The following is a 27,785-nucleotide window of genomic DNA, read 5'->3' as shown; positions in this document are numbered from 1 at the left end:
GAGAGTCCCACCCGGACACGGGACGAAGTCTTTAATCTTGTATCTTCATAGTGCAACAGTCCGGCATAAGCATATAGTCCGGCTGTCCGAGGACCCCCTAATCCAGGACTCCCTCATCGGGGATACCCCTTCCCAACTGCCCTCCGCGTACGGGGGAAACCCTAGGATTCGTTCGGGCAACAGCGGCGGCGCCATCGCATTCCTTCTTGAAGGTGTTGCTTGGTACGCGACGCTCCGGAATGCTAGGAACGAGGTGGTACTTTTCCGGAGGGTGCAGCGGTTGCCGGTCTTCGTCGCTTAGTTGATCTGCCGGTGTCAGCATTTGTTTCTCTTTTCTTTCTCTTGTTTTTTTTCCTTTTAGGCTTGGTTGTGCTGCAGCCCCCTGCAAGTTGGATGTATCGGTTGGATGCTTTATAATATAAAGCGGAAGGAAACCCTTTATCATAAAAGACTATCCCGTGGGGAAGACCATGAGCATGCCAAATTGGCAGACACGAAGCAACGTTTAGGAGGATTCTTGAGAATGCCCACTGAGGGAGTCCCGGATTAGGGGGTGTCCGGATAGCCGGACTACCATCATCGGCCGAACTATCATCGGCCGGACTATCATCATCGACCGGACTCCAAGACTATGAAGATACAAGATTGAAGACTTCGTCCCGTGTCCGGATGGGACTTTCCTTGGCGTGGAAGGCAAGCTTGGCGATACGGATACGTAGACCTCCTACCATTGTAACCGACTCTATGTAACCCTAGCCCTCTCCGGTGTCTATATAAACCGGATGGCTCTAGTCCGTAGGACGACGACAACAACCATTACAATCATACCATAGGCTAGCTTCTAGGGTTTAGCCTCCTTGATCTCGTGGTAGATCCACTCTTGTAAACATCCACAATATCAATATCAATCAAGCAGGACGTAGGGTTTTACCTCCATCAAGAGGGCCTGAACCTGGGTAAAACATCGTGTCCCTTGTCTCCTGTTACCATCCGCCTAGACGCACAGTTCGGGACCCCCTACCCGAGATCCGCCGGTTTTGACACCGACATTGGTGCTTTAATTGAGAGTTCCTCTGTGTCGTCACCGATAGGTTTGATGGCCTCCTCAATCGACAACGACGCAGTCCTGGGTGAGACTTTTCTCCCCGGACAGATCTTCGTATTCGGCGGCTTCGCACTGCGGGCCAACTCACTTGGCCGTCTGGAGCAGATCGAAAGCTACGCCCCTGGCCGTCAGGTCAGGTTTAGAAGCCTAAACTTCACGGCCGATATCCGCGGGGACTTGATCTTCGATGGATCTGAGCCACAGCCGAGCGTGCCGCGCTGTCACGATGGGCATGACCTAACTCTGTCGCCGGACAGCACCTTGGAGGCCGCACACGAATCCGCTCCGACCCATAGTCCGGAGCCGATCGCTCAGATCGAGGACGGATGGCTGGACACCGCCTCGGGAGCTGCAACTTCTACGGCGATGGAGCCGAACACTTACCTTGTCCCGCATAAAGCTCATGACTCCGAGGTGCCGGACTCTCTGCCGGACTCCGAACCTCCTGCGCCCCTGCCAGTCGAATCCGATTGGGCACCGATCATGGAATTCACCGCTGCGGACATCCTTCAGCACTCACCCTTCGGCGATATCTCAAATTCGCTAAAGCATCTCTCGCTATCCGGAGAGCCCTGGCCGAACTACAGCCAGGATGGTTGGGACGCGGACGACGAAGAAATTCAGAGCCCACCCACCACCCACTTCGTAGCCACCGTCGACGATCTAACCGACGTACTCGACTACGACTGCGAAGACATCGACGGTATGGACGACGATGCCGGAGACTATCAAGAACCAGTGCCTACAGGACACTGGAAGACCACCTCGTCATACGACATATATATGGTGGACACCCCAAAAGATGGGGACGGCGAAGAAGCAACGGAGGCCGATTCCTTAAAGAAACAGCCCAAGCGCCGACATTAGCGGCGCCGCTCTAAATCCCGCCACAGCAAGAATAGAGATTCCGGCACAGGAGATAATAACACCCCAGAAAGTGCCGAAGACAACCCCCTCCAGCACGATCCAGCGCAGGAGGAGGCAGAAGCAAGCCCTCATGAGAGGGCGGCAGACGAAGAGGTCGAGGATGATAATTACTTACCTCCCTCCAGAGACGAGGCAAGCCTCGACGACGACGAATTCGTCGTGCCTGAGGATCCCGTCGAACAAGAGCGTTTCAGACACAGGCTAATGGCCACGGCAAACAGCCTAAAGAAAAAGCAGCAACAGTTTCAAGCTGATCAAGACCTACTGGCCGACAGATGGACCGAGGTCCTCGCGGCTGAAGAGTATGAACTCGAACGCCCCTCCAAAAGTTACCCAAAACGCAAGTTGCTCCCCCGACTAGAGGAGGAAGCGTACAAACCTGCATCACCAGCACACAATACGGCAGACCGACCACCTCGTGGCCGCGACAGAGAGGCGTGCAAGCCCTCCACCAAAACCGTACCCCGGCATCGCTCAAAAAGCATGAACCATGGGGGAACGCGCCGGACTTGCGGGATATATTGGAGGACAAGGCAAGACAATCCAGATCTATCTATGGATCATGTGGGCGCCCCAAGACCCATGACGAATACCGTCGCGCCGGATACAACTACTCCGGCCGGGCCGAACACAGCAGACAACGCTCTCTCGAGCTACGTCGCGATATTGCTCAATACAGAGGCGCCGCGCACCCACTATGCTTCACTGACGAAGTAATGGATCATCAAATCCCTGAAGAGTTTAAACCCGTTAATATCGAATCCTACGATGGCACAACAGACCCCGCAGTTTGGATTGAGGATTATCTCCTCCATATACATATGGCCCGCGGCGACGATCTTCACGCCATCAAATATCTCCCGCTCAAGCTTAAAGGACCAGCTCGGCATTGGCTTAACAGCCTGCCCGCAGAGTCAATTGGATGCTGGGAAGACCTGGAAGCCGCATTCCTCGACAACTTCCAGGGCACGTATGTGCGACCACCGGACGCAGATGACCTAAGCCACATAATCCAGCAGCCAGACGAATCGGCCAGGCAATTCTGGACACGGTTCTTAACAAAGAAAAATCAAATCATCGACTGTCCGGATGCAGAGGCCCTCGCTGCCTTCAAACATAACATCCGCGACGAGTGGCTGGCCCGGCAACTAGGACAGGAAAAGCCGAAATCCATGGCAGCCCTCACATCACTCATGACCCGCTTCTGTGCGGGAGAGGATAGCTGGCTAGCTCGCAGCAACAACCTCAGCAAAAACGCTGGCAGTCCGGATACCAAGGACCGCAATGGCAGGTCGCGTCGAAACAAAAACAAACGCCGCATTAACGGCGACAGCAATGAGGATACGGCAGTCAATGCCGGATTCCGAGGCTCCAAGCCCGGTCAACGGAAGAAGCCATTCAAAAGAACCACTCCGGGCCCGTCCAATTTGGACCGAATACTCGACCGCTCCTGTCAAATACATGGAACCCCCGAAAAGCCAGCTAACCACACCAACAGAGATTGTTGGGTGTTCAAGCAGGCAGGCAAATTCATTGCCGAAAACAATAACAAGGGGCTACACAGCGATGACGAGGAAGAGACCCGGCCGCCGAACAATAGAGGACAAAAGGGATTCCCCCCTCAAGTTCGGATGGTAAACATGATATACGCAATGCATATTCCCAAGAGGGAGCGGAAGCATGCACTAAGGGACGTATACGCGATGGAGCCAGTTGCCCCAAAATTCAACCCATGGTCCTCTTGCCCGATCACTTTCGATCGAAGAGACCATCCGACCAGTATCCGCCATGGCGGATTCGCCGCATTGGTTTTAGACCCAATCGTCGATGGATTTCACCTCACGAGAGTCCTGATGGACGGCGGCAGTAGCCTGAACCTGCTTTATCAGGATACAGTGCGCAAGATGGGCATAGACCCTTCAAGGATTAAACCTACAAAGACAACCTTCAAAGGCGTCATACGAGGTGTCGAGGCCAGTTGTACAGGCTCAGTTACACTGGAAGTGGTCTTCGGATCCCCAGATAATTTCCAAAGCGAGGAGTTAATCTTCGACATAGTCCCATTCCGCAGTGGCTATCACGCTCTGCTCGGACGAACCGCGTTCGCAAAATTCAACGCGGTGCCGCATTATGCATACCTTAAGCTCAAGATGCCAGGCCCTCGTGGAGTCATCACGGTCAATGGAAACACGGAACGCTCCCTCCGAACGGAGGAACATACAGCGGCTCTCGCGGCAGAAGTACAGAGCAGCCTTTTAAGGCAATTTTCGAGTCCGGCCGTTAAATGACCGGACACGGCCAAACGCGCCCGAAGCAACATCAACCAAGACCACCTGACACGTTCCGAGCACGCGTAGCAATGCGGCCTCAACCCCAGCCCTCGCACAATTGTAAAACAAACTCTCCGCGTACATAATTACGCCCTGGAGATACCATGGGCATACGGGGAGAGGCACAACCACAACAGACCCAGAGTGCGGTTCGACCACACCAGGGGCTCCCAAGTGTGTTGCTCTTTTTATCTTTTATTTCTTTCTTTTTTATACAGAACTCTGTCCGGCGGCGAACCTGCCGAACTCATGATGCAACAGCCAGGGAGGGACAAAGGCTGCGACGAACACTCAGGTGGTCTCCATTACGAGCATTAAATTTGTTAAATACACCATTCCGCGGCCTACCCCTGGAGGGAGACGCCTTTAATTCGTCCAATCCCTTGCTTTCCGCACTATTTGTATCATTCCGCACTCATAGCAAATCTTCTTGAATAAAATGCAGCACTTTTTGCCCATAATTGCATTACCTTATATATATGTTCATTTACGACATGTTGCATCCGTACATTTTGGTACGGCCAAATACACCAGGGGCTTATGTTCCCCGCATTATGGTGTGATAAAGTCTGCACACTTTCACAAGTGCGGCACCCCGAACTTATAGCATTATATGAATCGGCTCCGAATCATGTCTTGGGTCAATAGTTTGGTTTGCCCGGCTCCCATGCGCCCCGGTTGAGCCGGGTTAACGCCTCAGTGGAGAAAGCTAAAACTGACTGTCATGATAAGGCGAGAGACTGGTCGCTGTTCGAGAGGTCTTTTCGGGTCCTTAAAGACCTACGCCGCTTTGAGCGAAGTACCAGATAATGTCCGACGAAGGCATGGATAGCGCCCCAAATTCGGTCTTCCGAATACTAGGGGCTTCGCCGAAATTTAAAATTATAGAATTCTATGGCTAAGTGAGAGTGTTCAAGCACTATAAGTCCGGTTGCCTTGTTCGTTGTGTTGAGCGCCTCCCTAGATGGACCCAAAAATGGGAACAAGAGTGCTCAAGTTTATCCCGAACACCCCAGCACTCGTGGCATGGGGGTTGAAGCCGACGACTTGCCATCTCTCAGATTTAATAAACGGCCGCACAGAAGGTAATATTTTAAATTAACAAGCGTTGCTTAGCGCATAAGAACAAAGTTTTCAGCGCACAGGATAACACATTGCGAATTTACTCAATAATTACATCCCTGGGGCACTCATCCGCAATCTTGCAGGCACCCTTCAGGACAGTCTTATAGTACATCTCGGGCGTACGATATTCCTTGCCCGCTGGTGGCGCGTCAGTGATTAGCTTCTCCGCATCCAGCTTGCCCCAATGCACCTTTGCGCGGGCAAGGGCCCGACGAGCACCTTCAATACAGGCGGAGAGCTTGATAACCTCCACCCAGGGGCACGCATCCACCAACCGTCGCACGAGGCCGAAGTAGCTCCCAGGCATGGCCTCTCCAGGCCACAGCCGGACTATGAGGCCCTTCATGGCCTGCTCGGCCACCTTGTGGAGCTCGACCAGCTGCTTCAGCTGGTCGCTAGGGGGCACCGGATGGCCGGCCTCAGCATACTGAGACCAGAAGACCTTCTCCGTTGAGCTCCCCTCCTCGGCTTGGTAGAATGCGGCGGCATCAGACACGCTGCGAGGCAGATCTGCAAACGCCCCTGGAGAGCTCCGAATTCGGGTAAGTAACACGTAATTTACATTCACATGCTTGCTTTGCATGAAAAATGCCTTACCGGCCGCTATCTTGCTCACCAACTCAATCTCCTGAAGGGACTTATGGGCATCGGCCTTGGCAGTTTTGGCACTTTCGAGAGCCGAGGCAAGCTCGGACTCTCGAGTCTTTGAGTCACGCTCCAAACTCTCATGCTTTTCCATGAGAGCCTGGAGCTCTTGCCGAACCACCACCACCCGCGCCTCCTGCTTTTCTCGCTCTGCCCGTTCCGCGGCCGCATTGCGTTCAGCCGCGGACACGGCCTCCTTCAGGGTCGCCACCTCGTTCGTGGCCCCTGCAGTACCCATGTTATCCTTGTTATTTTTTGTTGCAACCTAAATCCTTTTCTGTAAGGTACAAGTTCAAAGTGGTGTTACTCACCTTCTTTGTCCTGGAGGTGCTTCTTGGCACGGCCGAGCTCTTGCTCGGACCGCTCGAGCTCCTGCTTCAAAGCACCGACCTCCGCAGTCAGTGCGGCAGAGGTCAGCAGCGCAGCCTGCAACCCATATTGACATAATTTTTTAGCAACCCTGCGTATATCTTCTTTTTTTTCAGATCCTCAGTCCGGCTTTTCTTTCCGAACACCGAACCGAGCATCAGGGGCTACTGTCTATGCGGTATTACATTGCATATTTTTAACTTCTTACCTCAAAGCCTGATAGAAGGCTACTGCAGGCTTCGGTCAGCCCGCTCTTGGCAAGCTATACCTTCTGAATCACCGCACTCATAATAGTGCGGTGTTCTTCCTCGATGGAAGCGCTCTGCAGCGCCTCCAACAAATTGTCCGGCGCCTCCGGTTGGACGGAAGCTGCCGGCGTCATGGTCTTGCCCTTCGTGCGAAGGGGCCGCCGGCCGGACTCCGGAACCACTGCGGGTTCTGATGTGGAGTCCGGCGCAAAGTCTGGGAGGCCGCCTTGTGGCGCCTCCGGAGCCTCCCCCTGATGGGTCCCTTCTTGGGATCCCACCTCGGCGTCCTCGGTGTCGCGAGGGGTGGAGGCGGTCGGGATGGAGTCTACATCCGACGGAGCCAACGACCCGCTCGATGAAGCGGGGAGATCATCATTGGCCAGACTACAGGCAGCATGCGGCATCAGAACGACACTATGTGACGCAGAAAAAGAAATTATAAATCATTCAGGAATCCGGATACTTACGATCTCGCCGGAGGCCTGGCCCTTGAAGGCCATTCTTCCTCGCCAACGTTGATGTTGGCGGAGCTGTCCGGGGGAATAGTCCTTCCCCTCTTGAACCCTTCGGCCTCCCCTGTTGGGGAAGCCTTCCTCTTCCTCTCTCCCTCCTCTGGGAGAGAGTCCTCTTTCTCCTCCTCGTTTTCGGGGGAGGAGTCCGCCCCGGAGTCGTCGGACACCTGAAAACGGGAACTCTTTCGAGCGCCCGTGGCCTCCTTCTTGGCCTTCTTCTCCGGCACCACGTGCGGTGCCGGAACCAGCAGCCTCGCTAGATGGGCGTCTACTGGGTTTTCTGGCATAGGAGCCAGGCAGATAATCGGCTCCGCCTTCCTCATCCAGTCCTGTCAAAGGAAAAGGGAAATTAAAACCCGCATAGAGTCAAACTATGAAAAGCAAGTGTCCCGTAAGGGGGTAGAATCACTTGCCTCGTCGGCTTGGTGCTGCGAGCGAAATCCGTGATCTTCAGTCGCGGATGCGGGGGCTTCGGCGCCCTTAAACAGCACCCTCCAGGCGCCTTCGTACGTCGTGTCGAAGAGCCCGCTTAGCGCCTGGTGTTGTTCCGGATTGAACTCCCATAGATTGAATGCCCGCTTTTGGCATGGGAGAATCTGGCGGACGAGCATGACTTGGACCACGTTAACTAGCCTGAGCTTCTTCACCAGCTTCTGGATACAGGCTTGGAGTCCCGTCAGCTCCTCCGAACTACCTCACAGCAAGCCCTTCTCTTTCCAGGAGGTGAGCTGCGTGGGGATACCAGATCTGAACTCGGGGGCCGCCGCCCACGTAGGGTCGCGCGGCTCGGTGATATAGAACCACCCCGATTGCCACCCCTTGACGGACTCCACGAAGGCCCCTTCGAACCAAAGGACGTTGGGCATCTTGCCCAACATGGCGCCTCCGCACTCCGCTTGAGTGCCCTTCACTACCTTCGGCTTGACATTGAAGGTCTTGAGCCACAAGCCGAAGTGGGGCTGGATGTAGAGGAAGGCCTCGCACACGACGATAAACGCCGAGATGTTGAGGATGAAGTTCGGCGCCAGATCATGGAAATCCAGGCCGTAGTAGAACATGAGCCCCCGGACAAAGGGGTGAAGTGGAAAGCCCAGTCCGCGGAGGAAGTGGGGAAGAAAAACGACCCTCTCATGGGGCCTGGGGGTGGGGATGAGCTGCCCCTCGTCGGGCAGCCGGTGCGCGATGTCGCCGGACAGGTAGCTGGCGCTGCGTAGTCTTTCGATGTGCTCCTCCGTAACGGAGGAGGTCATCCACTTGCCTCCCGCTCCAGACATGACTGGGGAAGGTTGAGACGAGATGTGCGGGCTTGGGCGCTGGAGCTCGAGTGCGCGGAGATGGATAAGCAAAGGAGGAAGAAGGCGTAGGTGAAAAGGTGAATCCTTATCCCTTATATGGGCGGGCGAAGTCTACGCGTCCCCCGCCGGCCTGGTAAAACTCGCTTATCCCCCAAGCGTCACCATCAATGGCGCGGTTGGGTTACCCACGTCCGTATTGATGAGAACCCCGGATTAAGGGGGAACACGATCTCTGCTTCGACAAGACGGGCCAAGGAAACCGCTTCGCTAAATGCGCTGAGGTGGTAGAGTAAAAAACGATTCAAGTAATGGCTTGGTAGTGGCGTGACGTCATGCCGCAAAAAACGTCAGCAGATTGAACTTGTGTATATATTATTCTCTCTACGGTGGAATGTGGAATTTATTTTGCAGAGCCGGACACTATCCTGGTGTTCACAATCTTCTATCATTCGGAGGAGGAACCTGCCTTGCAATGCCAAGCAATATACGCGCCGGACTTATCGTCATTGAAGCCTGGTTCAGGGGCTACTGAGGGAGTCCCGGATTAGGGGGTGTCCGGATAGCCGGACTACCGTCATCGGCCGAACTATCATCGGCCGGACTATCATCATCGACCGGACTCCAAGACTATGAAGATACAAGATTGAAGACTTTGTCCCGTGTCCGGATGGGACTTTCCTTGGCGTGGAAGGCAAGCTTGGCGATACGGATACGTAGATCTCCTACCATTGTAACCGACTCTATGTAACCCTAGCCCTCTCCGGTGTCTATATAACCGGATGGCTCTAGTCCGTAGGACGACGACAACAACCATTACAATCATATCATATGCTAGCTTCTAGGGTTTAGCCTCCTTGATCTCGTGGTAGATCCACTCTTGTAAACATCCACAATATCAATATCAATCAAGCAGGACGTAGGACCTCCATCAAGAGGGCCCGAACCTGGGTAAAACATCGTGTCCCTTGTCTCCTATTACCATCCGCCTAGACGCACAGTTCGGGACCCCCTACCCGAGATCCGTCAGTTTTGACACCGACACCCACCATGATAATATAAAGTAAATCCATGCTTTCCACCTTGAACCAAAACCTTTAGCTCTCAAGACTTTCAAAAGATGGGGTATGTCATGTATATAATAATATATAATTGAAGGAACAGTCTCTTAGTCAATGAGAACGCAAAATTCTTTTATATTTCTTTCTCTTTCATTTTAGCAATCAACCTACATAAGACCGAGACATGGTATACCATTGTACATGCCAGAGTATAAGAATTAAGAAAGTCTAGCTAGGTTTCATTGACATGGTCATGTTGCTTGTGTGTTAATGGTTTTTCCGTCACTGGTTTGAATTCCACCGAGTCCACACAAATGGCTGCTTGGTCAAGCACAAACCCACGCAAGTGTGGCTGCTAATGCACTCCTGCGTGTTCAATAATTTTAAGCTGGAATAAGTTATCCACACAAGTCTAATGTATTTGAGGGTGGTCTTACCGAAAGAAAGTGTGTCCATGGCTGCTACGGCGCCAAAACATAACGGCAAAGGAGTCGACCAGCATGTATAGAACAGTCTTGCTAAATCCCGGTCTACTGTTAAGTCTCAGTCAATTCTATGGTCGTTAGATCTTACACTGAGATATATGAAAAAATAGTTTTTTTTCTTACATGTTATATCACCTAGCCACCGAAAATGGCCTTTGGTGGCCGAGCACCGTGCAGGCCGAAATCAGCACCGTCTCTGCTCTTTGCGATCGCTGCAAGCCATTAAGACGCTACCGTATTTGTACGATTTTCCGCTGCCGACCCCCGTATTTGCTTTTAAAATAAACATTACTGGCACACGTACACGAGCAGTTACAGCAGTGTAGCACAACATCAATTTGGGTCGCTCATGTACACGACACCGGATTTGTCCCGTCAGCACCTGCCGCTCATCATGTGCCCGGACTGCGGCGAGGTCCAGGTGGAGACCAACATCAGTGGGGTAGACGGCCCAAACGAGGGCAAGCGTCTCTACGAGTACCCGATCGACAATGTAAGCTTCATTTTCCTTATTGGATCCATCTACTTTAAACTTGCAAGCGGGCTGCTCTCTGGAGCCAACTCTGATCGTCATAGCAAATACGTTGTTTTTGCTCATTGTGTTGTTGTGCAGGGCCCCGAAAATGTGGCTGGTTCAAGTGGGAGGATGCATACGCAGCCATCCTAAGGCCAACTCCATTGCGCGACCCTATCCTGTTCGACTCCGTCCGTTTGGGATAAAAGGGACAAAAGAGGCGGCCCAGCGCACGGCCTCAAACGGACAATTGTCCGAATTTCGTCCGTTTTCGACCCATCCTCGGCCCAAACTTGCGCTCGGTTTGGGGTGAAACGGACGCGTGCAGACGGCCGCAACGCACGCCCTTGTCCCCCCTGTGGCCCGCCTGTCGGGGACACTAGCAGTCCCTCCGCTCCCAATGCTTCACCCTCTCTCTCCCCTCCCCGCCCCGCCGCCGCTATTCTCCGGCCGCCTCCTCACCGCGCAGCCCCCCGCCGTCCATACCAAACCACGTCTCGACATGGCCGCCACCACGCCCGCGCTTTCGCCGTAGTTTTGGTCGTCTATCGGGGGAGGTTTGGCCGTTGCCGTCCTTGCTGGTGGTGGAGGGGACACGAGTGTCGGCGACGTACCACGACGGCCGAGGCAGATTCCGACGAGAGCTCCAGAGCGGCCAGTAGCCGGCCGGCAATCACCCCTGCTGCGTCGAGGTGATCATCGCGGCCTCTTCGCCACCACGACTGCAAGGTGTTCGACATTTTGCCAACAAAGGTATGGACAGTGGAGACGAGTTTTTCTTCCATCATTTCCTTTGTTCATCGGACGATTCGTCGTCGGATGATGAAGATCTTATGGTGGCTGCACTGGTCGTTCACGACCATATTCAACGGCAGCTTCCTCGGTACAGGGGGTCACTCCCTGACCGTGCTCCCAACCTGAACCGCAACAGGGAGAGAGGCCACGCCCTGCTCTATGCCGATTACTTTGCCAACACCCCACTCTTCAAGCCGGATAAATTTCGTCGCCGTTTTCGTATGGCAAGGCATGTGTTCAATCGTATCCGAGAGGGAGTGGTTGCTCATTACCCATACTTCAAGTGCAAGACGGATGCCCTTGGCAAGCTTGGATTCTCCTCTTACCAGAAATGCACCGCGGCCATCCGCATGCTTGCATATGGAATTCCAGGCGATCTGGTGGATGAGTATGTTGTTGGGGAACGTTGCAGAAAATTAAAATTTTTCCTACGGTTTCACCAAGATCCATCTATGAGTTCATCTAAGCAATGAGTCGAGGGAGTGAGTTTGCATCTACATACCACTTGTAGATCGCGTGCAGAAGCTTGCAAGGTGATGATGGAGTCGTACTCGAACGTGATTCGAATCACCGATGACCAAGTGCTGAACGGACAACACCTCCGCGTTCAACACACGTACGGGACGGGAGACGTCTCCTCCTTCTTGATCCAGCAAGGGGGAAGGAGAGGTTGAGGAAGACAGCTCCACCGGCAGCACGACGGCGTGGTGATGGTGGAGAGGCAGTACTCCGACAGGGCTTCGCCAAGCACACAACGAAGAAGGAGAGGTGTTGGGGAGGGGAGGGCTGCGCCTTGGAGGGTGGTGCGGCTGCCCTCCCCTCACCCCTCTATTTATAGGGGGAAGGGAGAAGGGGGCCGGCCCCCCTAGAACCCATCTAGGGGGGTGCAGCGGCCAAGGGGAGAGGGGGAGAGGGTGGCTTGCCCCCCAAGCCAAGGGGGCGCCCCCTCTAGGGTTCCCCCCTCAACCCTAGGCGCAAGGGCCCAAGGGAGGGGGTGCACCCAGCCCACCAGGGGCTGGCTCCCAGCCCCACGCAGCCCATGTGGCCCCCCGGGAGGGGTGGCCCCTCCCGGTGGACCCCCGGAACCCTTCCGGTGGCCCCGGTACAATACCGGTATGACCCCGAAACTTCCCGGTGCCCGTTTGACAACTTCCCATATATAAATCTTTACCTCCGGACCCTTCCGGAGCTCCTCGTGACGTCCAGGATCCCATCCGGGACTCCGAACAACATTCGGTAGTCACATACTAGTCTTCCTAATAACCCTAGCGTCACCGAACCTTAAGTGTGTAGACCCTACGGGTTCGGGAGACATGCAGACATGACCGAGACGCTCTTAGGTCAATAACCAACAGCGGGATCTGGATACCCATGATGGCTCCCACATGCTCCTCGATGTTGTCATCGGATGAACCACGATGTCGAGGATTCGATCAAACCCTGTATACGATTCCCTTTGTCAATCGGTACGTTACTTGCCCGAGACTCGATCGTCGGTATCCCAATACCTTGTTCAGTCTCGTTACCGGCAAGTCACTTTACTCGTACCGTAATGCATGATCCCGTGTCCAACACCTTGGTCACATTGAGCTCATTATGATGATGCATTACCGAGTGGGCCCAGAGATACCTCTCCGTCATACGGAGTGACAAATCCCAATCTCGATCCGTGTCAACCCAACAGATACTTTCGGAGATACCTGTAATGCACCTTTATAGTCACCCAGTTACGTTGTGACGTTTGATACACCCAAGGCACTCTTACGATATCCGGGAGTTACACGATCTCATGGTCGAAGGAAGAGATACTTGACATTGGCAAAGCTCTAGCAAAACGAACTACACGATCTTTTATGCTATGCTTAGGATTGGGTCTTGTCCATCACATCATTCTCCTAATGATGTGATCCCGTTATCAACGACATCCAATGTCCATAGTCAGGAAACCATGACTATCTGTTGATCACAACGAGCTAGTCAACTAGAGGCTCACCAGGGACATATTGTGGTCTAAGTATTCACACGTGTATTACGATTTCCGGATAATACAGTTATAGCATGAATAAAAGACATTTATCATGAACATTGAAATATAATAATACTTTTATTATTGCCTCTAGGGCATATTTCCAACAGTCTCCCACTTGCACTAGAGTCACTAATCTAGTTACATTGTGATGAATCGAACACCCATAGAGTTCTGGTGTTGATCATGTTTTGCACGCGAGAGAGGTTTAGTCAGCGGATCTGCGACATTCAGATCCGTGTGCACTTTGCAAATCTCTATGTCTCCATCTTGAACATTTTCACGGATGGAGTTGAAACGACGCTTGATGTGCCTGGTCTTCTTGTGAAACCTGGGCTCCTTGGCGAGGGCAATAGCTCCAGTGTTGTCACAGAAGAGTTTGATCGGCCCCGACGCATTGGGTATGACTCCTAGGTCGGTGATGAACTCCTTCACCCAAATCGCTTCATGCGCTGCCTCCGAGGCTGCCATGTACTCCGCTTCACACGTAGATCCCGCCACGACGCTCTGCTTGCAGCTGCACCAGCTTACTGCTCCACCATTCAACATATACACGTATCCGGTTTGTGACTTAGAGTCATCCAGATCTGAGTCGAAGCTAGCGTCGACGTAACCCTTTACGACGAGCTCTTCGTCTCCTCCATAAACGAGAAACATGTCCTTCGTCCTTTTCAGGTACTTCAGGATATTCTTGACCGCTGTCCAGTGTTCCTTGCCGGGATTACTTTGGTATCTTGCTACCAAACTTACGGCAAGGTTTACATCGGGTCTGGTACACAGCATGGCATACATAATAGATCCTATGGCTGAAGCATAGGGGATGACACTCATCTCTTCTTTATCTTTTGCCGTGGTCGGTGACTGAGCCGAGCTCAGTCTCACACCTTGTAACATAGGCAAGAACCCCTTCTTGGACTGATCCATTTTGAACCTCTTCAAAATCTTATCAAGGTATGTGCTTTGTGAAAGACCTATGAGGCGTCTCGATCTATCTCTATAGATCTTGATGCCTAATATGTAAGCAGCTTCTCCAAGGTCCTTCATTGAAAAACACTTATTCAAGTAGGCCTTAATGCTGTCCAGAAATTCTATATTATTTCCCATCAAGAGTATGTCATCTACATATAATATGAGAAATGCTACAGAGCTCCCACTCACTTTCTTGTAAACGCAGGCTTCTCCATAAGTCTGCATAAACCCAAACGCTTTGATCATCTCATCAAAGCGAATGTTCCAACTCCGAGATGCTTGCACCAGTCCATAAATGGATCGCTGGAGCTTGCATACTTTGTTAGCGTTCCGAGGATCGACAAAACCTTCCGGCTGCATCATATACAGCTCTTCCTTAAGATGCCCGTTAAGGAATGCTGTTTTGACGTCCATCTGCCATATCTCATAATCATAGTATGCGGCAATTGCTAACATGATTCGGACGGACTTCAGCTTCGCTACGGGAGAGAAAGTCTCGTCGTAGTCAATCCCTTGAACTTGTCGATAACCCTTAGCGACAAGTCGAGCCTTATAAATGGTAACATTACCATCCGCGTCCGTCTTCTTCTTAAAAATCCATTTGTTTTCTATCGCTCGCCGATCATCGGGCAAGTCTGTCAAAGTCCATACTTTGTTTTCATACATGGATTCTATCTCGGATTTCATGGCTTCAAGCCATTTGTTGGAATCCGGGCCCGCCATCGCTTCTTCATAGTTCGAAGGTTCATTGTTGTCTAACAACATGATTTCCAGGACAGGGTTGCCGTACCACTCTGGTGCGGAACGTGTCCTTGTGGACCTACGAAGTTCAGTAGTAACTTGATCCGAAGTACCTTGATCATCATCATTGTTTTCCTCTTCAGTTGGTGTGGGCATCACAGGAACGGTTTCCTGCGCTGCGCCACTTTCCCGCTCAAGAGGTAGTACTTCATCGAGTTCTACTTTCCTCCCACTTACTTCTTTCGAGAGAAACTCTTTTTCCAGAAAGCATCCGTTCTTGGCAACAAAGATCTTGCCTTCGGATCTTAAGTAGAAGGTATACCCGACAGTTTCCTTAGGGTATCCTATGAATACGCATTTTTCCGACTTGGGTTCGAGCTTTTCAGGTTGAAGTTTCTTGACATAAGCATCGCATCCCCAAACTTTTAGAAACGACAGCTTAGGTTTCTTTCCAAACCATAATTCATACGGTGTCGTCTCAACGGATTTAGACGGTGCCCTATTTAAAGTGAATGTAGCTGTCTCTAGAGCGTATCCCCAAAATGATAGCGGTAAATCGGTAAGAGACATCATAGACCGCACCATATCCAATAGGGTGCGATTACGACGTTCGGACACACCGTTTCGCTGAGGTGTTCCAGGCGGCGTGAGTTGTGAAACGATTCCACATTTCCTTAAGTGTGTACCAAATTCGTGACTTAAGTATTCTCCTCCACGATCTGATCGTAAGAATTTTATCTTTCGGTCACGTTGATTCTCTACCTCATTCTGAAATTCCTTGAACTTTTCAAAGGTCTCAGACTTGTGTTTCATTAAGTAGACATACCCATATCTACTCAAGTCATCAGTGAGAGTGAGAACATAACGATATCCTCCGCGAGCCTCAACGCTCATTGGACCGCACACATCGGTATGTATGATTTCCAACAAGTTGGTTGCTCGCTCCATTGTTCCGGAGAACGGAGTCTTGGTCATTTTGCCCAAGAGGCATGGTTCGCACGTGTCAAACGATTCATAATCAAGAGACTCTAAAAGTCCATCGGCATGGAGCTTCTTCATGCGCTTGACACCAATGTGACCAAGGCGGCAGTGCCACAAGTATGTGGGACTATCGTTATCAACTTTAAATCTTTTGGCATCTACACTATGAACATGTGTAATATTACGCTCGAGATTCATTAAGAATAAACCATTGACCATCGGAGCATGACCATAAAACATATCTCTCATATAAATCGAACAACCATTATTCTCAGACTTAAATGAGTAGCCATCTCGTATTAAACGAGATCCAGATACAATGTTCATGCTCAAACTTGGCACTAAATAACAATTATTAAGGTTCAAAACTAATCCCGTAGGTAAATGTAGAGGCAGCGTGCCGACGGCGATCACATCGACTCTGGAACCATTCCCGACGCGCATAGTCACCTCGTCCTTCGCCAGTCTCCGTTTATTCCGCAGCTCCTGCTGTGAGTTACAAATATGAGCAACGGCACCGGTATCAAATACCCAGGAGTTACTACGAGTACTGGTAAGGTACACATCAATCACATGTATATCAAATATACCTTTGGTGTTGCCGGCCTTCTTATCCGCTAAGTATTTGGGGCAGTTCCGCTTCCAGTGACCCTTCCCCTTGCAATAAAAGCACTCAGTCTCAGGCTTGGGTCCATTCTTTGACTTCTTCCCGGTAACTGGCTTACCAGGCGCGGCAACCTCCTTGCCGTCCTTCTTGAAGTTCTTCTTACCCTTGCCCTTCTTGAACTTAGTGGTCTTATTGACCATCAACACTTGATGTTCTTTCTTGATTTCAGCCTCTGCTGACTTCAGCATCGAGAACACTTCAGGAATGGTCTTTTCCATCCCCTGCATGTTGTAGTTCATCACAAAGCTCTTGTAGCTTGGTGGGAGCGACTGGAGGATTCTGTCAATGACCGCCTCATCTGGGAGGTTAATGTTCAGCTGGGTCATACGGTTGTGCAACCCAGACATCTTCAGGATGTGCTCACTGACAGAACTGTTTTCCTCCATCTTACAACTGTAGAACTTGTCGGAGACATCATATCTCTCGACCCGGGCATGAGCTTGAAAAACTAGTTTCAGCTCTTCGAACATCTCATATGCTCCGTGGTGCTCAAAACGCTTTTGGAGCCCCGGTTCTAAGCTGTAAAGCATGCCGCACTGAACGAGGGAGTAATCATCAGCACGAGACTGCCAAGCATTCATAATGTCTTGGTTCTCTGGGACGGGAGCGTCACCTAGCGGTCCTTCTAGGACATATTGTTTCCTGGCAGCTATGAGGATGATCCTCAGGTTCCGGACCCAGTCCGTATAGTTGCTGCCATCATCTTTCAGCTTGGTTTTCTCTAGGAACGCGTTGAAGTTCATGTTGACATTAGCGTTGGCCATTGATCTACAAGACATATTTGCAAAGGTTTTAGACTAAGTTCATGATAATAAAGTTCTAATCAAATTATGAACTCCCACTTAGATTAGACATCCCTCTAGTCATCTAAGTGTTACACGATCCGAGTCGACTAGCCCGTGTCCGATCATCACGTGAGACGGACTAGTCATCGTCGGTGAACATTCTCATGTTGATCGTATCTTCCATACGATTCGTGTTCGACCTTTCGGTCTCCGTGTTCCGAGGCCATGTCTGCACATGCTAGGCTCGTCAAGTTAACCCTAAGTGTTTTCGCTGTGTAAAACTGTCTTACACCCGTTGTATGTGAACGTAAGAATCCATCACACCCGATCATCACGTGGTGCTTAGAAGCGACGAACTGTAGCAACGGTGCACAGTTAGGGGAGAACACTTCTTGAAATTTTTGTAAGGGATCATCTTATTTACTACCGTCGTCCTAAGTAAACAAGATGCATAAACATAATAAACATCACATGCAATTATATAGTTGTGACATGATATGGCCAATATCATATAGCTCCATTGATCTTCATCTTCGGGGCTCCATGATCATCTTGTCACCGGCTTGACACCATGATCTCCATCATCATGATCTCCATCATCGTGTCTTCATGAAGTTGTCACGCCAACGACTACTTCTACTTCTATGACTAACGTTTAGCAATAAAGTAAAGTAGTTTACATGGCGTTATTCAATGACACGCAGGTCATACAAAAAATAAAGACAACTCCTATGGCTCCTGCCGGTTGTCATACTCATCGACATGCAAGTCGTGATTCCTATTACAAAGAACATGATCTCATACATCACAATTCATCATTCATCACAACTTCTGGCCATATCACATCACATGATCAATCGCTGCAAAAACAAGTTAGACGTCCTCTAATTGTTGTTGCATCTTTTACGTGGCTGCAATTGGGTTCTAGCAAGAACGTTTTCTTACCTACGAATCACCACAACGTGATTTTGTCAACTTCTATTTACCCTTCATAAGGGCCCTGTTCATCGATTCCGCTCCAACTAAAGTGGGAGAGACAGACACCCGCCAGCCACCTTATGCAACTAGTGCATGTCAGTCGGTGGAACCGGTCTCACGTAAGCGTACGTGTAAGGTTGGTCCGGGCCGCTTCATCCCACAATACCGTTGAGCAAGAAAAGACTAGTAGAGGCAAGTAAGATGACAAAATCCACGCCCACAACAAAATTGTGTTCTACTCGTGCAAAGAGAACTACGCATAGACCTAGCTCATGATGCCACTGTTGGGGAACGTTGCAGAAAATTAAAATTTTTCCTACGGTTTCACCAAGATCCATCTATGAGTTCATCTAAGCAACGAGTCAAGGGAGAGAGTTTGCATCTACATACCACTTGTAGATCGCGTGCGGAAGCTTGCAAGGTGATGATGGAGTCGTACTCGACGTGATTCGAATCACCGATGACCAAGTGCTGAACGGACAGCACCTCCGCGTTCAACACACGTACGGGACGGGAGACGTCTCCTCCTTCTTGATCCAGCAAGGGGGAAGGAGAGGTTGAGGAAGACAGCTCCACCGGCAGCACGACGGCGTGGTGATGGTGGAGAGGCAGTACTCCGACAGGGCTTCGCCAAGCACACAACGGAGGAGGAGAGGTGTTGGGGAGGGGAGGGCTGCGCCTTGGAGGGTGGTGCGGCTGCCCTCCCCTCACCCCTCTATTTATAGGGGGAAGGGAGAAGGGGGCCGGCCCCCTAGAACCCATCTAGGGGGGTGCGGCGGCCAAGGGGAGAGGGGGAGAGGGTGGCTTGCCCCCCAAGCCAAGGGGGCGCCCCCTCTAGGGTTCCCCCCTCAACCCTAGGCGCAAGGGCCCAAGGGAGGGGGTGCGCCCAGCCCACCAGGGGCTGGCTCCCTGCCCCACGCAGCCCATGTGGCCCCCCGGGAGGGGTGGCCCCTCCCGGTGGACCCCCGGAACCCTTCCGGTGGCCCCGGTACAATACCGGTATGACCCCGAAACTTCCCGGTGCCCGTTTGACAACTTCCCATATATAAATCTTTACCTCCGGACCCTTCCGGAGCTCCTCGTGACGTCCAGGATCCCATCCGGGACTCCGAACAACATTCGGTAGTCACATACTAGTCTTCCTAATAACCCTAGCGTCACCGAACCTTAAGTGTGTAGACCCTACGGGTTCGGGAGACATGCAGACATGACCGAGACGCTCTCAGGTCAATAACCAACAGCGGGATCTGGATACCCATGATGGCTCCCACATGCTCCTCGATGTTGTCATCGGATGAACCACGATGTCGAGGATTCGATCAAACCCTGTATACAATTCCCTTTGTCAATCGGTACGTTACTTGCCCGAGACTCGATCGTCGGTATCCCAATACCTTGTTCAGTCTCGTTACCGGCAAGTCACTTTACTCGTACCGTAATGCATGATCCCGTGTCCAACACCTTGGTCACATTGAGCTCATTATGATGATGCATTACCGAGTGGGCCCAGAGATACCTCTCCGTCATACGGAGTGACAAATCCCAGTCTCGATCCGTGTCAACCCAACAGATACTTTCGGAGATACCTGTAATGCACCTTTATAGTCACCCAGTTACGTTGTGACGTTTGATACACCCAAGGCACTCTTACGGTATCCGGGAGTTACACGATCTCATGGTCGAAGGAAGAGATACTTGACATTGGCAAAGCTCTAGCAAAACGAACTACACGATCTTTTATGCTATGCTTAGGATTGGGTCTTGTCCATCATATCATTCTCCTAATGATGTGATCCTGTTATCAACGACATCCAATGTCCATAGTCAGGAAACCATGACTATCTATTGATCACAACGAGCTAGTCAACTAGAGGCTCACCAGGGACATATTGTGGTCTAAGTATTCACACGTGTATTACGATTTCCAGATAATACAGTTATAGCATGAATAAGAGACATTTATCATGAACATTGAAATATAATAATACTTTTATTATTGCCTCTAGGGCATATTTCCAACATATGTGCGTATGAGTGAGACAACATGTCTGATGTCAATGTACAAGTTTCGTTAGGCTGTGATCGAGGTGTTTGGCCCAGAGTACTTGAGGCAGCCAACTGCCGCTGATACAGAGAGATTGTTGGCGACCAACGCAGCTAGAGGCTTTCCAGGCATGCTTGGCAGCATAGATTATATGCATTGCGAGTGGAAGAACTGTCCATTTGCTTGGCATGGCCAGTACAAGGGGCATGTTAACGGGTGCACTGTCATATTAGAAGCGGTGGCATCGCAAGATCTTTGGATATGGCATTCTTTCTTCGGCATGGCAGGTTCTCACAATGATATCAACGTGCTGCAGCGTTCTCCAGTCTTCGCGAGGCTTGCAGAAGGCCACTCCCCACCTATCAACTTTGAGATCAACGGCCACCATTACAACAAGGGATACTATCTAGCATATGGTATATATCCTCAGTGGTCAACTTTTGTGAAGACAATCTCGAAACCCCAAGGTGAGAAAAGAAAGAGATTTGCCCAAATGCAAGAGAGTGTTAGAAAGGATGTGGAACATGCTTTTGGTGTGCTTCAATCCCGGTGGGGTATCATTCAAAATCCTGCACTGTCATGGGATGAAAGGAAGCTTTGGGAGGTGATGACTGCTTGTGTGATCATGCACAACATGATCGTCGAGGATGAGCGTGATGAGAGTATCTTCGACCAAGGATTTGATTATCAAGGTGAAAATATTGAGCCCCTGCACCAAGACCCGGCCACATTTGAACAGTTTGCCCAATTCCACCGTGAGATGCGTGATTGACACATTCATTTGAATCTTCAAAATGACTTGGTTGAGCACGTCTGGGATCACATTGGCAACCAATAGATGTAAAACTATTTTATGTTTAGTCAAGACAATTTTGATTTGGTTGTAAAACTATTTTATTAAAAACAATTTCAATTGGGTTGTAAAACTATTTTAATTTTCAGACAAATATTTGGGTTGAAAACTAGTTTTGATGTAAATTAGGGCATTTTTGGCCCTGACGGACAGAATGGGTCAAATGGATGCAGCCGCGCGTTGGGCGCACGGCCACCGTATCCTAGGACATGCCTGGACACGACCCCAAATCCATACCCAAACGGACGAAAACCGGACAAAACGGACGTCCGTTTGGGGTCACGCGGTGGAGTTGGTCTAAGAAGGCGTCAAGCAGCTGTGCTACGGGCGCAGAACGCCGCAAGGCAGCAAGTCGCCAACTATGGGTACCAGGCCCAGGTGCCGCTGGTCCACGCAAACGCGAGGGGAGGACCGAACTGGATGACCAGAGCGTTGATGGTGAACACCATAGTCAGCATTATCCTCACAATGGCTCTCATTGGCCGCACCTGAAAGGCGTCGAAGCTGCTCAAATACCAAGTATTTCTATCCAAGTTTAGTCCCAGCAGGTCACTGTTTACATTAGTTATTAGCGATCTAAACTAGATGATTTCCCCACGTGTCCTCGCATGTATGGTCTACTATTTTAAACTAAGCACGGTGTAATCTGTATCGCTGTTTTTATCAAGAATTGGCAAGCTTCAGCGAGTATTTTCTTATATACATGTTCTTGCCGGAGAGCGTGTTCTAGCCCATCCCCGAACGCAGGCTGGTAGGTATTTCTATAGTAAATGCGATGAGATGTCACGTTTCACTGGAAAAAGGTGTGCTACCTGAGCACCTAACCAGTGGACTTTTTCTACGCTCACGTACAACTCTGGCACAGCAGCCCATGGCACCCATGTATTTTTAATCAGCTGCTACCGTATACATCTGACACAAAAAGCTTACACACATCGCAGCGCTCTTCTCCACAGCGCAAGATACCGGCCTGCACGGTGCTCGGCCACCAAAACGCCACACTCCCTAGCCACATCCTATATAAAAACTGGACCAGCTTAGCTCTCGTGCACATGTACACTGGAAAAACAAACACCACGGCTCGCGAGCTGGTGGTATCACGATGAGAGCGCTCGCGATCCTCCTAGTGATCACCATTGCGGCGACCTTGCCTCGCGTTGCGCTCGCGGCAAGCGATGATCAGCGCCGGACGAGCATCCTGTGGCGCCGCGGCTCCATCGCCGTGGGGGACGACGGCCTGGTGTCCCCAAGCGGCGACTTCTCGTGCGGCTTCCACCGCGTCGCCAGCAACGCCTACGTGTTCGCCGTCTGGTTCACCGCCTCGGCCGACCCGCCCACCCTCGCGTGGGCCGCCAACCGCGACGCCCCCGTGAACGGCATGGGCTCCCGCGCCGAGCTCCTCCGGGACGGGACCCTGGTGCTGCGGGACTTCGACGGGCTGGCCACGTGGAGCACCAACACCAGCGGCACCGGCGCCGATCGCGCGCAGCTGCTCGACACCGGCAACCTCGTTGTGTCCGACGCCACCGGCCGCACCCTGTGGCAGAGCTTCGACTGGCCCACCGACACGCTCCTCCCCGGGCAGCTCATCACGCGGCACGCGCGCCTCGTGTCGGCAAAGGCGAGGGGCTCCACCTACTCCGGCTACTACAGCTTCTACTTTGACAACTTCAACATCCTCAACCTTGTGTACGATGGCCCGGAGATCAACATGAACTACTGGCCTAGCCCCTTCAAGACGTGGGTGGAAAACAAGCGGACGGTCTTTAACAGCAGCCGGCTCGGCAGCCTCGACGACCGCGGCCGCTTCACGGCGAGCGACAATCTGCGGTTCGCCGCCTCCGACATGGGCGCCGCTGGGCACGTCCTGCGCCGGCTGACGCTGGACTACGACGGGAACCTCCGGGCGTACAGCCTCGACGTCGCCGGCGGCGGGGTCTGGCGCGTCACGTGGGTGGCTCTCTCGCGGCAGTGCAGCGTGCACGGGATCTGCGGCCGCTACGGCGTGTGCGCGTACGGGCCGGCCGGGCCGGCGTGCGCGTGCCCCGAGGGGTTCGAGCCCAGCGACCCCGGCGACTGGAGCAAAGGCTGCCGGCGCTTGTTCGACATCCAGTGCGGCGAGGACGTGTTCTTCGCCGAGCTGGCGAACGTGGACTACTGGGGGTTCGACAAAAAGTTCCGTCAGAAGGCCACCATCGACGAGTGCCGGCAGCTGTGCATCGACGACTGCAGATGCGAGGCGTTCGCCTACAAGAAGGGGGGGCCTGGCTTCTGCTACACAAAGGCCTCTCTGTGGAACGGTCGGAGCGCGGACCCCATTCAGTTCACGTACTTCAAGGTGCCTACACGCGTCGAGAAGAAGCTCAACCTGTCGTCCGTGTTGCGCTTGCGCTTCGATGGCCATGACTGCGGCACAGCGCAAGAACGAAACGCCACCGTCGGCTACTCGCCCTCCCGTCACCTGAAGAACTTCAGCGGCAGCAAGATAAAGTTCGTCTACTTGTACAGCTTCATGGGAGGATTGTTCGTCGTGGAAGCTGTCGTCATCATCGCCGGATACCTGTTCGTCTTCCGAGCCGACCCAGCCGCGGTCCAACGTGTCCACGACGATGGCTACACCTTGGCGATGAGCCACTTCAGGAAGTTCGCGTACGACGAACTGTCCAGCGCCACCAGCGATTTTGGTGAGGAGCTCTGGAGGGGAGCGTCGGGGGCGGTGTACAAGGGCGTCTTGGACGACGGCCGGGACGTGGCCGTGACGCGGCTGGTGGAGGTGACGACGCCGCAGGCCGAGGAGGTTTTCCGGTCGGAGCTGAGCGTCATCGGGCGGATCAACCACATGAACCTGGTCCGGATATGGGGCTTCTGCTCCGAGCGCTCGCACAGGCTCCTCGTCTCCGAGTACGTCGAGAACGGCTCGCTGGCCAAGGCCCTCTTCGGCGGGGAGCCCGCGCTGGGATGGCCGTCGAGGTACAAGATCGCCGTCGGAGTCGCCAAGGGGCTCGCCTACCTGCACCACGAGTGCCTCGAGTGGATCCTGCACTGCGACATGAAGCCGGAGAACGTTCTGCTGGACGCCGACCAGGAGCCCAAGATCACCGGCTTCGGCCTGGTGAAGCTGCTGAACCGGGAAGAGGACGCGTGCGGCCAGGCGCCGTCCCGTGTCCAGGGCACAAGGGGGTACGTCGCGCCGGAGTGGGCGCTGAGCCTCCCGATCACCGGGAAGGCCGACGTGTACAGCTTCGGCGTCGTGCTCCTCGAGCTGCTCCGTGGGCAGAGGGTCAGCGAGTGGGCGGCGTTGGAGGGCGTGCCCGGAGATGAGGAGGAGGAGGCACGCGTGGATCTACAGGAGATCGTAGCGTGGTTCCAGGACCAGACGCTGGAGTGCCAAGGTGAGCGGTCGGCGTCGGCGCCGTGGCTGGAGGAGTTCGTGGATGCGCGGTTGCTCGGTGACTTCAACCGCTCGCAGGCGACGGTGATGCTGGAGGTGGCGGTCTCGTGCGTGGACGATGATCCCAGCAGGAGGCCGAGCATGAACGCCGTTGTGCAAAAGCTTCTCTCCGCGCAGGATGTAGTAGGCTCGGCGTCCCTGCGCCGTGTGTGTCCGGTTCCTGCCCATGGCATCAGTAGTCTGCACTTCGTCTGAATCTCTTGTGATTAGTAACATCTGCCAACGAGAAGTTTGGTAATGTTGCTACTACAAAGGTGTATGAAGGAATGCTGTTTTAGGCTGGGCATGTAGGAGTAACTTAGATTTAGACACCTCAACGCAAATATGCGTATGTTTGCACCTAAATAAATAAATGAAAGTTTGCATGATATGTTAAAGGTAATAATAACATAGACTAATAATGTATGTACTGCGAATCAACCTACGGTTGGATGTTTAGGTGGACACTCGTATCGTCAACCCATCAGGGTTCAAGTGCTCGCATTTATCCTGAATTTATTTCAGGATTTCCGGCGATACGCTTTCAGTGGGAGGAGACGTTCCCGCCAACTACGAGGCGCCTACGATGACTTCGTAAAATCTCAAGATGATATGCCGGCTCGGTCTCGCGGAGGTGCTCATGAGGGTAGGATGTGCGTGTGTGCGTTCATAAGAGTAAGTGTATGCGCGTATATATGAGCGCTTGTGTATGTACCGATGTTCAAAAAATAATGTATGTACTTCCTACTATGACCGTTTTAATTAACAACTACTTAAGGATTCCTAGATAATTAACGTAACTGATTAGGTGGCACGTTTTGGTTAAAGGAAATAAGGGGAGGGGCCCCACCCCCGGTTGAAATGGGGGACGAAGAGATAAGTTAAGGCAAGTTATGTAGCTTCACGTAGGTTTTACGTAGATCTAGCATTTTTGACCCACAAATCTTAATAGTTCACACGGAGTCTCTCAAAAATGCTAGACTTACATAGACCATCTACGTATTCCTACGAGACTTCTTTCTATCCAAACCAAACATCCCCTAATTTTAGGGTGGGCTCATGCACCCCACTAATGCCCAATTAAACACAGCCATATGTAACCCCTGTGACACGTAGCCACCCGTATGTAACTTGTACTCCCTCTGTAAACTAATATAAGAGCGTTTAGATCACTACTTTAGTATTCTAAACGCTCTTATATTAGTTTATGGAGGGAGTATTAAAGTTGCAACTTCCTCTTGGTGGTTCTCACCAAGCTAATGTATTTTGGGACGTACACATCTCTGGTCTCTAGACCACTGACTCACGGAAAATTTTCATGAACATCGAAAACGCTGACATTTTAGTCATGACCTTCTATATGTAAGTGAAAGTAATTGTCTTGAGTAACAAAGACCGAAATTTGTTCTCTGAGTGTATCAGTAAGTTCATTTGTATGACTTAATGAAAAGAAGATTTTGTTTTATTTATTGGTTGTAGTTTATAAGTATGAAATGTTTTATGTGTGACGTAACTACTAAAATATAGTGAAATAATGTATGAATTATAGCCCAACTTTAAAAAAAAAAGTCAATTACACCAGAGGTGCTAAAACTTGGCGTGAAAAATTACTTTAGTGCCAAAACTTGCGGCATACATTGAATTGGTGCTACAACTTGTTTTTGGCATACATATACGGTGCAAATTGCATTTGTAGATGGATATGGAGCTGACTAGGCACGCCACGTGGCATATATAGGGCGTGTGTCCTGTTATTTTATGGAAAACTCCTCGGAATTATATTTTTCAAAAATAAATTGTGGCCAACAGGATTTGAACCCCTGATCTGCAAGGTGGAGGCGCTCATGCCTAACAAATGCACCCAGAACAGTTTTCTGTTATATTTGCAAATGTACTTTATATATCGAGGCACACTTAAGCTAGCTGGAGACCCTAAACCATTTTGCAGTGTTATATTTTTAACAACAACTAAACTATATGTAAATTATAATCTTGTTTACTAATATGTAAATCATAATCGTGTGTCATGCCTTAAGATTTTTCTAAAAAAAATCTATATATTTTAATAAATGCTTACATAAGTTTAAAATGTTCACAGTTTTTTAGAAACAAATCTTCAGAGTTTTACCAAAATATTAATGTAGTATATAAACTGTTCATGCTTTAATAATTTTTCTATACATTTTAATAAATGCTTATATAAGTTTATAAATCTTCATAGTTTTAATGAAACACCCATGTAGTCTATAAAAGTGTGCATGTTTTAAGAAACATATATTCATATAATGTAAAAATCGTTGGCTAGGATTCAAACCAGTGACATGTAGTCATCAGGTGCGCGTAGCCACCGACCCACCCTTTTTCTTCAGAAATTTATGAAATATATGTAAATTATAATCTTATATTATAAATAATATATATACATAATAATATTACATTATAAAAATATTCACGTATTATTTTAAAAATTATCCATATGGTTAAATTGTAAATTATAAAATTATGCACGTAATAATTTTCATATTCAATAAAAATATCAAAGTATTTTTTGTTTTTCTATATATTTAAATAAATGATAAAATATATTTAAATTTGCATGCCTTTAATAAAATAGTTATGTATTATAAAAGTGTTCATTTTTATTCTGCAGTTTGTTTTGTTTATAATGCACAATTATAATTTGCATATAATTTATAATTTTTGTAACAAATAACAGTGCAAAATGGTCAGTAGGGTGTCGATCCTGCTTAAGGTGTACCGAATATATAGAGTGTGTATCCGTTTAGTATGAAAAACGGTTTTTGGTCCATTAGTTAGGCAGATGCGCATCCATGCTGCAGATCACGAGTTCAAAATCCATCAACCACCATTTTTGCACATATTTGCTCGCTAACAGATGGGAC

The 27,785-nt window shown here is 50.7% G+C and overlaps 1 protein-coding gene across 1 annotated transcript; it reads left to right on the top strand.

Moving 5' to 3' along the window:
- Positions 1 to 22,516: 22,516 nt before the first annotated feature.
- LOC123160414 (putative receptor protein kinase ZmPK1) lies at positions 22,517 to 25,261 on the top strand. The gene has a single exon (XM_044578233.1). The coding sequence runs from the start codon at positions 22,555 to 22,557 to the stop codon at positions 25,096 to 25,098; it is 2,544 nt and encodes an 847-aa protein (XP_044434168.1). The 5' UTR covers positions 22,517 to 22,554; the 3' UTR covers positions 25,099 to 25,261.
- Positions 25,262 to 27,785: the final 2,524 nt, after the last annotated feature.

Source organism: Triticum aestivum, chromosome 7B, assembly GCF_018294505.1.
Source record: "Triticum aestivum cultivar Chinese Spring chromosome 7B, IWGSC CS RefSeq v2.1, whole genome shotgun sequence".
Classification (NCBI taxonomy): domain Eukaryota; kingdom Viridiplantae; phylum Streptophyta; class Magnoliopsida; order Poales; family Poaceae; genus Triticum; species Triticum aestivum.
This window is presented reverse-complemented; position numbering and strand designations above follow the sequence as displayed.